Source organism: Panthera uncia (assembly GCF_023721935.1).
Source record: "Panthera uncia isolate 11264 chromosome C1 unlocalized genomic scaffold, Puncia_PCG_1.0 HiC_scaffold_4, whole genome shotgun sequence".
Classification (NCBI taxonomy): Eukaryota; Metazoa; Chordata; class Mammalia; order Carnivora; family Felidae; genus Panthera; species Panthera uncia.
Genome location: NW_026057585.1, coordinates 76116429 through 76131246, shown reverse-complemented (window position 1 = coordinate 76131246; position 14818 = coordinate 76116429). Strand labels below are relative to the sequence as shown.

At 48.8% G+C, this 14818-nt stretch overlaps 1 protein-coding gene across 1 annotated transcript in view; it reads left to right on the top strand.

Moving 5' to 3' along the window:
• CDCA8 (cell division cycle associated 8) overlaps positions 1 to 12242 on the top strand; it is a 15458-nt gene extending 3216 nt beyond the window's left edge. The window contains exons 4-11 of the mRNA XM_049617465.1: positions 459 to 499; positions 3438 to 3510; positions 5472 to 5554; positions 6911 to 6975; positions 7550 to 7645; positions 8770 to 8896; positions 9666 to 9752; positions 10887 to 12242. Coding sequence (XP_049473422.1) covers positions 459 to 499; positions 3438 to 3510; positions 5472 to 5554; positions 6911 to 6975; positions 7550 to 7645; positions 8770 to 8896; positions 9666 to 9752; positions 10887 to 10931 — 617 coding nt within the window. The 3' untranslated portion in view covers positions 10932 to 12242. The remainder of the gene's footprint in view (positions 1 to 458; positions 500 to 3437; positions 3511 to 5471; positions 5555 to 6910; positions 6976 to 7549; positions 7646 to 8769; positions 8897 to 9665; positions 9753 to 10886) is intronic.
• The last annotated feature ends 2576 nt before the right edge of the window (positions 12243 to 14818 follow it).

Genomic DNA, 14818 nt, shown 5'->3' with positions numbered 1-14818 from the left:
AAAAAAAAAAAAAAATTTTAAAGCAGGGTGGACCCTTAAACAGCTCTGAGTAGTTGCTGGGTATGATGAGAATGAGCAACCAGCTCAGCACTTTGCAGCAATCTGTTGTGACAGAAAAATAAACAGAGTTTTGGATTTGAACTGCGTTTTGAAAGATGAATTAGAAATGTGTCAGGCACAGCGGAGTATTTCTGGTAGAAGAAATAGTACCAAGGCAGTGAGTCATAAGAGGCAGAGGCACATTTGGAAAATAAGAACTTTGGGGTGGTGGAACGTGGAATATGTTACGAGGGGGCCAGTCTAACGTGGAGAAAAATTAAAACTGGTCTGTGAATGTCCTTGATGTTGAACCAAGGGCTTTTAATCTGGTCCAGTTTTAGACAGATAACTGGTTATATCAGGGAAGATGGTTTATCATTAAAATCCGATAGTAACTAAATAAAATGTTCTTTTTAAAGCCCTTGGAGGAAACAAACAGGCCCTGGAAGAGGCAGCAACAGTAAGTGTTGTCCTATTTGGGAACTGTGGTTAGTTTTTAAGTTTAATCCAGTCACAAAGTCCAACCAGTGAGTGCTTACTGTGGAAGAGGTTTCATAGAGGATCTGTTTTGTTTATGGCGACTGAAAAATTATGGTTATCCAATGTTGAGTCCATAAGGCCCAAATAGTTTCAGGTGCTACAAAAGGAGGCAGTTCTTTTTTGGCAGCCCTGCCCTGACCTCCGCAGGCAAAGTAGAAGCCTCAACTCCAAGTTTCTTTAAGCCCCTGGGCCATTACCTAATGACCTGGCCCGCTAGGTATCAAGGAGACTCCTGCTCAGTATGACTCATGTCATACTGTAGAAGCTATGCTCTTATTTGGGACTTTCAGGTTTCCTCACTCCCTCTCACCTCCTTCATCCCAGCATCACTATCAGGACTGAAGAGAGTAAGATGGGGAAGCAAAATAATTTAGATCTTAAATCTGCACTGTTTAGTACAATAGCCACCAGCCACAGGTAGCTATTTTAATCAATTAAAATTAATAAAATTAAGACTTCAGTCCCTCAGACACACTAGTCACATTTCAGATGTTCAGTAGCCACACATGACTAGTGGCTCCGTATTGGTAGCTCAGAAATAGAGCATTTCTATCCTTGCAGAAAGTTCTGTTGTACAGTGTTGGGAACTAGTCCATAAATGGGCTTCACAGAGACCCTGAGCACTCTAACATCATACATAAACAATGTGTGTATATACATGCATTGGTAGTATATCTGGGGAGAAAATGTATTACAACCTTTATCAGATTTACAAAGCGAACCCAAAAATCTACATCCTTCTGTGCACTGATCAGAATCCCTTGGATTAGAAAGGACCTGACTATAAAGGGTATATAGTAGCATTGAATAGCAGATCTCCACTGGCCTCAGAAGTTGAAGGTATTTCAGAGCCAGTTATTCAGTCAGAAAAAAGCTAGAGAGTTCGGGGGTGAATATTATAGGAGAGGAGTGGAGATAACTGAAAAAAATCAAGAGCTAGTAAAACGTTCTCAGTCCTGGTTTTTTCTTTGTGCTATGTTCCCCCCATCTGCACACCCAAATCTAATGTATCAAAAGACTTAACCTCTGAGGTGAATTATACTCATTAGCTAATGCATCACCCTCTTTTTAATTAATCAGACATACAGAACTACAAATCAGAGAGCTTCTAATGTTACATGAAATAGCCAGTGTCATCATACCAAGTCAAAAGCAATTGTAGCCTTAGCTAATATGATTTGAAACTCAGGGAAGAAATGATACTTTGGTACCAAAGTTCATAATTATTAGGTATGTGGGGGGGTCTCCTGAGACTATTTCCAGGAAGACCCACAGGGCTCGGCATATAGTCATTCTCATGGCCATGATTTATTATAGTGCGAAGATACAAAGGGAAATCAACAAAGGGAAAAGGTACATGGGCCAGAGTCCGGAAGAAACCAGGCGCAAGCCCTCAAGAGTCCTCTCCCAGTGGAGTCACATGAGACACCTTAATTTAACACATGTATAATATCTACCAGAAAAGCATATTAGAGACTCCATGCCCAGAGTTTTTATTGGGGGCTGGTCACATAGCCATCTTCTGCCTAGCACGTACCAAAATTCCAGACTTCCAGAAGGAAAGCAGCTATGCAACGTAAGTCATGGTGTTTGTACAAAGCTTAGGCCCAGAGGAGCCATTCTTAACCAGGGATGGTGGGAACCCTGAAATCCAAGTTCTCATGCAAGCCACCAGCCAGCCACGCAAACAGGCCTTCCTATGGGCATCAGTCTTGGGCCTGTTAACTCTTCTGCATGGTAGGTGATCAGTGGCCTGCCACCACTGATACCTTCATAACATGCCAGTTGTTTCTAGGGATGGCAGATAGTTGGCCACTACTTTCTATTCCATTAGCCATTTCAGACATCACTAATCTACAGTGCTGTTTCTTACTAAGATTGGACAGTCTCAGAATCCTTCTTTGAGCACTCCACAGATTTGCCACCCATCTAGAGATGAAGCCAGCGTCATTCCTAGTCTGTAACAACTCTTCTGATATTTACACGTACCCTACAAGGAAAGGTATAGGATCATGCCTGCTCGTGGCTGTTTTCATCCTTATAGGTAGTTACCACTGGGAACACTTAATTAGAATGACGGTGACTTTTTGAAGGGCTCAGGAGTACAACAGAAAACCTTATCAACCCTCTAGATGTTAAAAAATCAAGAGAGAGAGAAGTCTAATACAGCACCGAGTTAGAGAACGTGAATCATCAGGATCTTGTATTGTTTGCCAGTGGGACGTAATCAAGTGTGACCTCTTTGAAACATGATTTGGCATAATATCAAGGCTGAACATTTGTGTACCCACAACCCTCCAGTGCCCTATCCCTGAGGGTACAGCCAAGAGAAAATTTGAACATGTGCATCAGACACACGTAGAAGAGAGTTCAGAGTAGCAGTGCTGGTAATAGCAAAAGACTGTTGACGAGATTGGACAAATTCATTCTGGTAGAGTCACACAGTGGGCTATTACATGGCCGTGAAAACTAACTACAACTACAAACAGTGGTCAAAAATGAGACCAAGTAAAATATTACTTCAGCACATGTACACTTGTAAAAACTTACACGTGCTTTCTTTTAAGTAAATGAAAGGATAGTGGTTATCTCTGGGGAATGACAGGAAACTGGTCACCTCTGAGGGGAGACAAGGATGTAGAACAGGGCAGAATACAGAGCTGGAAGCAAGGTACCAGCAATGTGTTAGGTCTTAGGTGGTACAGTGCATTTATGGGAATTCACCATATCTGTTATAACTAGTATGTAACAATCTTTGTATGTATCGAATAATATGTTTTTTTAATTGTTTCGAGTCTTAAAATACTCCTCGTAGTTGATGGAATATGCCTGGTGTTTTCTGGCTGTGTTTGTCACAGGCTGACCTGGATATCACAGAAATAAACAAACTAACAGCAGAAGCTATTCAGACACCCTTGAAATCTGCCAAAAGTGAGTACTTTTCAAAACCCTTTGTTGAACTGAGAGAGTGGAGGCTCGGGTGGTTGGCTGGTTGCTCAGAGAGGCCTCGGGGGTAAAGCCTCTTCCCTCTAATGCCCAGTCTTCCGTCTTGTAAATCCGATAATGTGATTTTGGCCGCCTCATTGAGTTGATTGTATGCAGGACTGATAGGAGCAGACTCCCAGTGATGTGGGAGTGACAGTGAGAGTGGAAGGAGCGGGAAAGCTGCGTGGGGACCTTGGCCGCCTGCTGGCTCCCCCAGTTAAACAGGTTGGCGGGACTGAGAGGCCTTACGGGACAAGGTAAGGCCAGCCAAGGAGCTCCCGTGTGACCAGAAAGGTTAAGAGAATTGCAGAAGGACCGGTGTCCCATTGCGTCATCCCACATTCCTGGATTCAGGGACCTGCTTCGTGAAATCATCTCACATACACCTGGAGAGAGGCCGTCCTGGAGGGACAGCAGGTTGTGGTTAGTGAGCATGGACTCAGGACACATTGGGCTCTGTCATGGATTTTAAGTCACTGTCATTAAGCTTTCATAGCTCAGCGCATCCAAATCTTGTGAGGATAGGCCTGACCCATGGCCTGGATTTGGGGCTGCCCGCCAGCGCGCTTTCCCTGCTGGGTAGGGCCAGAAACACCGTCCGGTTCTTAGTCCATCTTGCTTTCCATCTCGGCCTTGTAGGGTGTGGGGGGCAGGAGATTTTCACTCGCCGGTGTCCCATTCCAGTGCTGCGTTGCTGAGATTGTGACATAATTGGACTGGGGTATTCCTAGAGTTCCTCACCTGCACATTTACAATCTGTTAGGTCACTCTGGGTTATCTCTACACTTAGGTAATACTAGTTTCTCTTCTGAGTTCCACCAGTTTTGCTTATGTGGTTGGGGAGGGGAGGGCTCTTTTGATTTCACCCCTGGGAGCCAAACACACCAGGACCAATGTCATCCAACAGTAAAGATTTTTTTTTGTGCTCCCTTGACCATTGGACTTTGACTACATTGTGCTGCTTCCAAAAAAAAAAAAAAAAAAAAAGATAAATATATTGTTTAATGTGTCAGAAAATAAAAAGCTGTCTAGTCTCATCCCCTGCCCCTCATGATTAGATGTGTGAATTTTCTCTGTGGAATCCCTGCTCAAGATTGTCTGGCTCGTGGTTGTACATATTTAGCAGTGACACTACTATCACCAAGCAGCTGCAATGCTCAGAAAGTTTTTTCTAATCTATGTAAATAATATTTTATTGTAATAAACAATACTTCTGACATGTGTCCAGTACTGTCCAAAAGGCTTTTACATTGATTCATTCCACAGACACTTAGTAAACACAGGCACAATTCTAGAGTTTGGGGGTACAGGGAGTAACAAAGACCCTCCTCTTGTGAAGCACATTCCAGGTCTCATAATACCCCTAGGAAGGGACTATTCCCTTTTGTAGATGAGGAAACTGAGGCTCCACACTAAAAGCCCCATGACTTGGTTAGTGCTAAGACCAGGCCTCAAGCTCAAGTCTGGCTGACCCCAGCATCTGTGCTCTTACCAGAATGCTGGGCATCATGTGGGCTTTTTTAACCAGTCTGGTTAGTTTCCTCTGTCTAAACCTTCTTTTTAAAAAAAGTCATCTTGTATATTCAAAGTCTTTTTCTTAATTACAACCTCAGATTGCATAAGTTTCATTTCCTATAAGAAACATGAATACATGATAGGATGCTTGGGTGGCTCAGTCGGTTAAGTGTCTGACTTGAGCTCAGGTCATGATCTCACGGTTGGTGGGTTCGAGTTCTGCATTGGGCTCTGTGCTGACAGCTCAGAGCCTGCAGCCTTTCTCGGACTCTGTGTCTCCCTCTCTCTGCCTCTCTTTCTCAAAAATAAACATAAAAAAAAAAAAAAACACATGAAAACATTAAAGTTTATTCCTATGAGAAATATCACTTTGTTAAAACTGTTTCTTATAGCACGAAAGATAATAAAAGTGGATGAAATGATAGTAGAAGAGGAAGAAGAAGAAAATAAAAATAAGAATCTTCAAACTGCAAGAGTAAGTAGGCACTCAGGTTTGAGGCTGGGAGAGGACAGGAGACAAATACATAATATCCTGTTGCCCGACCCCTACCTGCCAGAGTTCAGTTTAGTAGAGAAGATCCCACTTAAATGGCTAAAAACAAAAGCAATCATAGATGTGTGTGTAAGGTACATAGAACATAGAAGAGGAAGCTATCAAAGCTATTACCTCCCTGGTTAGGATACACCAGGCCTTTAAAGGTGAGGGAGATTTCACTAGCTGGAAAAGAAAGGGAAGGGAAGTCCACAAGGAGATAGGAAAGTTCCATTTAAGGAACAGGAAGCAGTTTGGGATGGCAAGGATGTAAGCTGTGAGGGTGATCTGCATAGAGTAGGGCCAGACGACGAATGGCCTTGTGTACCAGGCTTGGAAGTTTCCATTCCACCAGGTTGGTCATTTCAGATTGGTATTTCAGAACAATATGCAGGGTAAATGGGAGAGGGGAAAAACTGGAGACAAGGAACCCAGTTGGGAGGCCATTGTAATTCTTAAACGGAGACACCGAGCCTATAAAAAGAGAAGGACGGTTTTGACATAATGTTTTAAAAGGGAGAGTGAGCTTGGTGGAGGAAGGGAGGAAGCAGGGATGATCAAATGGTTTCTAGCTCAGGCAGCCATCATGGGTGGAAGGTGGGACATGGGAGGAAGAGCAGTGAAGGGGAGCAGCCACTGTCCCAGTTTTTGTTCCACACTTATCCGAGATTTCAGCCTGGAGCTCAGGGAGCAGTAGGAGGTTGTGAGACCCACTGTCTCCCATTGTGGGTGTCAGTGAGGTTGTGCAGGGAAGGCGTGGAGAGGGGGCTGAGGATGGGCACTTGGAGGGATGCTAGAAAGAGGACCTCATGAGGCAGCCTGCACAGGGACAGCCAGAGAAATGGGGAAGGTGGGGTGGAGGACAGGGATGGAGAGAATTGTCAGAAGGTAAGGAGTGATCCTTGTCAGGTGCCCCTGAGGACTCGGGAGGGGTGAGGACTGCCGAGGGTTCCTTAGATTGGGCACCTGGGACCGCCTGAGTGACCTTCACAGCAGCACTTAATGGGAGAGTGACGGGGAGGTGAGGGGATGGAGAGGGGGCAAGCCAGGCCAAGTCAGTTCAAAAGAGATTTCCCTTTAATCTTGGTCAAAACCCTCTGCTTTGAAGACCCAGGCCTTAGTTGGTCAGTTTTGTTCTGTATTACCTAAGGCAACTTGATTCTGGGAGCAGACCTCATATTCGGTGTTAGTTTCCTTTTCCAGAGCTGGTTCCCCCTCCCCTACTTTTCTTACCCCTCCCTTACCTTTCCCCCTTTTGGGGCTTTTTATAATCACAGTTTCATTTGATTGTGAATCCAGGTCAAAAGGTGTCCTCCGTCCAAGAAGAGAACCCAGTCCGTACAAGGAAAAGGCAAAAGCAAAAGGTAATGGGTTTTCCAAACTTCATTGTGTGTTTTGGTTTTACTGGGGAGACCCACTCAGTGTGGCAGAAATCGGGGGTGAAAGGGCTCTCGTGGCCTGTGCTCCAGTGGAACTTGAGTCTCCAAGCTGGAGGGGCTTCTAGAAATGAACTGACCCAGCACATTTCTCCAGTTCCGCCCATGTTCTCTGTCCTCCCCCACTTTTTTGGTTCGTTTGTTTTCATGCCTCCAGCCGCCGAGCTCCAGGCAAGAGGCCTACCGGGGGCTGAGAGGGTGCCTCCTTCCTCTTGTCCCGTTAGCCTGAGAAGTCGGATTCTGGAGGCTGGCCGCTCGGCTTCAGAGCGCTGGCTCCGCCCTAGTTGGCTGTGTGATCTCGGCCAAGTTGTGCGACTCAGTGTTCTGGAGTCTGCATCCGTACGCAAGGATAACAGCCGTGTTTCCCGGGTTGTTGGGGAGCTTCACGAACTAGCATGTGTGAGGTGCTCGGGACAGTACCCGACATGATCGGGGCCTTCTGCGTGTGACCTGCCACGCTGCTGCTGTCACTGCGCGCCTCATGGCCACTTCTTACCTGCAGGTCCAGCCACTGTAACACTGTCACCCCAGCTGGGGGCCGGTTGGAGTTGTCTATGGTGAAACCAACTCCAGGCTTGACACCCAAGTTTGACTCGAGGTGAGTGATGGGAGCGGTGCCTGCGTCTGGGTGGGAACCCAGCAGTTAACATCAGTCAGCAAAGAAGGGTGTGCGAGAAAACACTCGACTCCTTGGCCTGGCAAAGCGCTCTTGGAGGAGGGCAGCCGTCTCGGCTTCCAAGTGTTTGCCCCTCCCCTGGGTGCAGGTTAGCTGATTTCAGCGACAGAATGACTCTTTGACGAGAGGGAGGAGGACATTCTGCCTCTGATGACTAGGAAGCCTCTGGTGATTCTTGGTCTTTTCTGATTCTGACCAGGAAACGTAGTTTTTAAAACTGGGTAGGTACTCTCCTATACCCTTGGTAAGAGTGACAGTGGACACCACGTCACATCGGGAGACCAACGTAACCCAGGCTCTGAGCCAGTGTCTTCCAGCAGGCTGGTCAACTGGACAGGAAGTGCCATCTCACCATTAAAGTGGATGTGCGTGTGCCGATGTGACAGCTTCGTGATCACGGGCGTCTCCAAGCACGTTGCAGAACAGCGTGTCCTAGACGATCCCATTTGTTTTTATATACATAGAACGTTTCTGGAAGACATAAGGAATTGAGAGTAGGGATCTCTGGGGTGAGGAGAGGGAGGAAGCCTTCTACTTTTAATTCCCACTCTTGAACTGGTTTTCACATGAGCGTATAGCAGAGGACATGTAGAGAAAAACAGGTAGCAGAATTTTAACTGTCTCGAGAAGGTTAGGTTGGGAATTAATATGATGTAGTCTCTGGATCCTCCTTTTTTGACCCCAGAAAACTCTTCTTGATGGAAGCACTTAGCCACTCTTGGAAATGCACTAACCATAGTTTATTTCTGGCTTTGTGGCTGGATGGATGACTGGCATCCATACAGAGCTTTGGACCTGAGATTTCCGTGGGTAAGAACTGACTTTGGCTAGATGTATGTTTGATAATTACAGCCTCCCTTCTCCAGCTGTGTTTAGTCATTACTGTTTAAAAAGACATTTTTTCCCCTAAATTTAGAACTCGCCTTCTTAGAAATGTGGGATTTGAAAACTACAGCTTGAGGCCAGATGGGGGCTGCAAGGGTTCACAGCGCCTCATGTCATTCAATCTGCCAAGCCATCTTGACGGGGATCTTCCCACTTTGTAGGGTCTTCAAGACCCCGGGCCTGCGCACTCCAGCAGCCAGAGAGCGGATCTACAATATCTCCATGAATGGCAGCCCTCTTGCCGACAGCAAAGAGATTTTCCTCACGGTGCCGGTGGGCGGTGGAGAGGTGAGTGTCTCCGAGGGATGCCAGGCCACCACGCTGCTCGCTCAGCCCTTCTGTCCTGGGCCCATCACCCACTTCTCACCCCCACAGTCCGTGGGGTGGCATGGATGCCGATCTCCACATCTCTGCAGGACTCAGAACCCAGTTTTCTCGCCCAGGTTAGAGGCCCAGGCTGGGATCCTTGCCCGGCTCCATGTTCCTATTTGTTCCTCAGCTAACATTTGCCCAGCTGCCTTGTGGCAGGCCCAAGGTGTAGACAACACGATCCCCGCTCTCGAGAAGCTGTTCAGTAGTCAAGATAGGTTCACCGTCAAGAACAGGATTATGTGATGTGTGCAACACGGGAGGTTATTAAAGGGAACGCAGAGGAAGGCACCGTTGGGGTATGTGCTTAGTCTAGAAAGGGGACCAGGAGCTGTGTCTTCCACTCTGTAGAACTCTGAGGGGTTCTGAAGCAGGCTGATACCCGTTTCTCTGGGTTGAGTAGAGGAAGTTGCTGACCTCGGCTCCTCGGAGGGAAGGAAGGTGTATCTCAGATGTGTCTGCAGGGCATTTCTAAGCTGAAGTACATGCCCTTTATTCCCCGGGTGGTCCAGCCAAGGTCCAGTGATAAGCACTGATGTCACTGACTCCTCAAGGCACTCCTTGCCACTCCCCCCACCCCCCACCAAGTGTGGAGTATCACGGGCACCCCTGGGGCACACTAAGACACTGGGTGGAGGGCCCTGCCCTAGGGGACATGGAGGTTGAACCCATTTTGCCCTCCACACAGAGCATGCGATTATTGGCCAGTGACTTGCAGAGGATGGACATCGCACAGCTGGACCCAGAGGCCTTGGGAAACATTAAGAAACTCTCCGTGAGTCTCGTAACCCTCCGCGCGCAAGATGCTGCCAACGGCTTTCTTAGTTTAGCCGTACTTGGGACTGTCTTTTGGGGGCTGGGCTTCATCTTTAGCACGGTGTTGTCCTCTTTCCCCCAGGGGATTTTAACCATAATCCTACTTCCTTAGCTGCAATTCTGTCCCTAAATTGAGGTTGACCTTCAGTCCACCCCAGAGTGCCTGCCACAAAAGTTCCACAACAGAATCAAAATTCTGCGTCATTCAGGCAGTTGGTGTCAGTGTGTGAGGGCAGATTGACTGCCGGAATGGAAACCTCCTAGAGGGAGGGAAGGGCTTGTTCCAAGGGGTCCCACGGAGTCCAAGAAAACGCCGAACAGCCAGGCCTCCGGAGCAGTGGGACCCTCCTTGACAGGAGTTTATGGAGGTGCACCTGTTCCTGGAGCGTCTCTGTCTTTGAGGCCCACGCACCCATTTCTCTGACATTTCCTCATTCCTCCCTTGGCAGATCATCTTCTCCACAGGGCTCTCGGTTCCGGGCTGTGTCCTCCTTCAGTACTGGCTTGCGTGTGGCTTCAGGCAGCCGCAACTCTGACTTCACTAATGCCTGGCACTGACTGTCCGGCTTCTGGCCTCCGCTTACGTTCTCGGAAGGGCGTCGAATTGGCTCAGCCTTGGTCAGATGGGCCTCCGTGGTCCAGTCAGCATGGTCTCCAGTGGTGGATGGGAGCACTTGGTGCGAACACGGCTGCCCTAGGCGCCCCCCTACTGGGGGGGGTCTGTGAAGGGTACCTCCAGGGAAGGGGGCAAGGGCGGAGCTGCTTTCCCAGCCCGGTCCTGTGGAACGAGGGCCCCGTGCTGGGATCCCACACGTACCCAGCTACCCGAACCTAGTGACATCCGTCCCCTAGCTGTGCCTGCAGCACTACTGTCTCATCTGAGGTCTTGCTTTACTGCTTCGTTCAGATGAGGAATGGAGGTCCAGGACAGGTAATTCATTAGTTCGTGATAGGAGTAGAGAACGAAGGGCTGAGATTCACTCAGACCTGCTGACCCCAAGTCAGGTGCCACCCGAGGAGACTCTGAAGTGGCCAACAGGCAAGCATGGCCGGTGCCGTGTTCGCTCAACGACCCGCCTCCTTTCCTTTGTAGAGCCGCCTGGCCCAGATCTGCAACAGCATACGGACTCACAAATGAGGCTGCTGTCTCAAGAAGCCAAACTTGACAAGATGGACCTTCAACAGGCACTTCTGGGACCCTGAAGAAACTTCTTCCCTTCAGGCTTATTGTTTGTTGGAGCGTGAAGTTCCAGAGCAGGGAGTGGTGTTCCTCTAGGAGAATTTGGGAAGCGGGGGAGACGCGCTGCTCCCCCATCGGTTAGATAAAGCTTTGCTCTTCACACCTCCCAACCCAACTGCCTCCCGCATCCGTGCAGTCGAAACTTCCTGTCATTCTCCTGGCAGAATTCTCCTTCCTGCTCTGAGCTGCCACCTTCTGCCTCCTGTAACCCAGCATCCTCTCTGCCCCGCCCCTATCCCAGTGGAGGTGGCGTGAGAGCAGCTCATGTTCCCAGGAAGACCGCCTGCTCCCCCTCGTCGGAGAACCCTCTGCTCGAGGCTGGGAATTTTAAGCTCAGGGAAGCGTGAGCTCTGGGCCATGGGAGGACAGATCCGGAAAGCTGGGAGGAACTGTACAGATGGGAACAGGACAGCAGGACGGGATGTATCCTGGCAGTAACCACAGCAGAGCACATCTCACCCCGGCCCCCATCCCTGCTTCCTCCTGTGGTGGATACTAAATGGGCCTTCAGGATCTTCTACCCGCTGTGCCCAGTAGGCTTTTCCAAGCCGACTTGTGGAACAGTGTTTTGTATTTATCCCTTTACCGAAGACCAAAAATTGGTTTGGAGGCAGCTTCCATGTCTGGCTTCTCTACCTCTCTAGTTGGTAGGAATTTGGCTAAGACAATTCTAGGGCTTAGCTTAGTCTAGGGTTTTTATGGGACCGGCTGCAGAGGAACCGTCTCCAAGCTCTCTCTAGTCCAGTTGTCCCTGCCAGGTTCACAGACTTTGAAGGGACTGCTTCCTCTTACGGGGTTCATTGGGGGGCAGGTGTAACTTGCCTGATGGCCTCACTCCCCATGTTTAGCCTGTCCTCCGGGCATTGACTAGTTAATCAGAGTCAGCACCAAGATCCCTGTGCTCCAGCCAGCACCTCCGCCCCAAAGAATCATGAGATGAGGTCCAAAACTAGGGTTGCTGAGAGTTCCCTCCCCGGGCTCAAGGGCACTGGGATCTCACGTGTGGCTCTGTGTTCTACCTGGTGTTACTTTGCTGCGTGGCCCTCCTAGCGATCCAGTCCTGTTGCAGCTGTATTCCTTTTAAGTTGTTTTATTCTCCCTTTCCCGAGACTGTGCATATTGTGTTCCTGAGCAATGGCATCCCTAAGCTGTTCTAATTCGAGCTACTGAAAGGTACCTGTTTTCAATAAATAGTGGGTTTGTTTTTAATCAGTATTCAGCCTGCCTGTCATCTCCAAGCTGTGCTGTCTGGACTAGAGACTGTTTGGGAGCTGAAGCTATCAAGTGGGGGTCCTCGAACAGCTGCTTTCCTCAGAAGCTGCGGAAACCCATCCTTAAGGCACAATCTGACGTCTGAAGAAGGGGCCCTGACCTCAGCATCCAGGGCATAGCTGACCCACCCCAAGCAGGTTTCCCCCAACACCTTTGTTCCATGAGCAAGAAATTGACATCCGGGAGGACAGAATCCAGGGTATCTGTAGTTTGCCAGTAGTGTCAGAGCTCGTTGGCCAGGAACAAAGCAGGGGCGCGAGTAATGAATGCAACGATCGTGCTTCTCGCTTCCCAGAATCCGAAGGCTCTGGCAGATCTGCCTTCCTAAAATTCTTTCTACACTGAAAATGACCAACACGGAACTAGTGGCAGAAGAGAAAAACGGGTCATTAGCCCCACTCACCTAGCACTGACAGTGATTGATGGGGGAAGGATCCTGTGGTCAGTGACAGCATTTGGAATAAAGGCTACTCGTTTCAAGTAGTTCAGTCACCAAACCTGAGGCTTCTGCCTTTCCCTTCATCTGCTGTGGTGTCAAGAAGAGCCTGACATCAAGGAGATACTTAGGACCTGACGTGCCCTACCCAGAGCCACCCTCCCCGTTTTATTCCGCTTGCACCACTGCCTAAAAGAACCCAGCTGTAGGAAATGTGTAGTATGCAGCAGGTGCCTAATAGATGCCCGTCCTGTGCGGTGAAGATGGAGCAGTCGTTCATTCCATAGAAGGGCGGACTTGGAGGGTCATGAGTTCCCCCATCCCAGGATTTAAAGCATGGGCTGATGTATCACAGGGCTGGGATGTTGCCAAGGGAATTTAAATGGAAAAAAAAAAAAAAAAATTTAAATCCTACTGCCAGTCCGCAAACCAGGGTTCACAGACACAATTTCACTGGATTTTGTTTTTTCAAGTTAGTCACTAACAATTTTAAAAATGGTGAGATTTCACAAAAATGATTGCCAGCCTCCAAAAAATAAGATCTGGCAACACGGCCAGCTGGAGCTGAGAGCAGCTTTCCTTAGAGAATCCTCTCCATTCAAAGCAACCCCGGCCGGATTACTGCCCTTTGTTACAGACCTCGCCCCGGTAGTTGACTCAGTACCCGCCGCTGTGGGTATCAAGCAGATGCAAGCGGAGCTGCTCTGGGTCCTCCCCTTCACCAGGGCACTGAGGCAGCTGCCAAGAGCCCTAGAGATCCAGTAGGCACTAGGTTCATTCTTTGCCCTGCAGGTCTCCTGAGCTTTCCAGAAGCCCTATTTTGGGGCTTCCTATTAAAAGAATTCCAAACTTACCACCTCCTATGAAGAGCTAGTTCTTGGGGTATGAATGGGTAGGACATCACCTAAGCAACTGTTATTCATGGTATCAGACACACTTTTTAGCTCAAAGGAACTAATGGGTTTGCCTGCAATGGAGAACAAAGGTACGTCTTAGCACCTACACGTGTACGAGCTCTGCTGAGTTCCTAATTTTACACATTGACAGTTGTTGACCCACACCTCCAGTTCAGGATGACACATGTGCTGAAGGTTTTAACGGTAGATCATTCATGAGGCTTCAGAAATGGGAGGTGCCGGGAGAGACTTCATTAGAACTGGGGCCCACATCGGGCTCTCCACTTAATGGGAGCCTGGAATCCAATTTGGCAAAAAGGTGCCTCCTCCCTTTACAAGATGAGGCATTCCCCCGGCCTTCTCTCTCCCCCACGTGCATTGCCTCACCTACTGAACAAGTCCCTTAGCCCCTCGCCTGCTCCCTGAGAGCTGTCACCTGCACTGCCTGCCTCTACACTTTGCCATCATCTAGCATTTTCTGACAGATGATGCACACGCTGGAGGACGTAACCTATCCTTGGCACCGGGGTGCCAGGAAGACCCCAGCTCCCCATCTGCAAATTTTCAGTGCCCACAATCACACGCCGCGTGCCACGATATGCTGAGAGCCATCGGGGTGGAAACAGGACACACCGAGGATACACCCCTTCAAAGAGTCACATGTCAACTGTGCTCACCATGCCCCGGCTGACTGTCGAGGACGAGTGTGGCGGGGAAGGGAGCGGATGGGGCCAGATGCAGTCTATCTGGGAAGGGGTGTGATGTAAGGTGTCTGCAACGGGGAAACAAATTTTGGGTTTCTGGTTTTTCTCAACTTCCACGAGCAGTCTCAGTCAAAACATATTCCTTGGAGCGAGGCTCGAGATACCCATCATCTGCCCACAAGATGCAGGTCAGCATCGAGGTCATCCGTGAACTGAAAGTTTCTGGCTCTTCTCTGCTGCCCAAGACCCCAGGGGCCCAGCTACTAAAATGGGCCCGGGAGGCACCCTGAGGAGACTAGCAAGGTTTTGCCTAGATACTGGCAGATGCTGGAGGGCTAGATGGTAAGGGTACCAAGAGATTTGAAGAGAGGGCATCATACAGTAAGGAGTTGTACTTGCGTCCTGAGTGGTGGGAAAGGGGCAATGGGATCCGCTAACCCAGTCGTGGTTAACACGGTTAATACGAGGTTAATATGG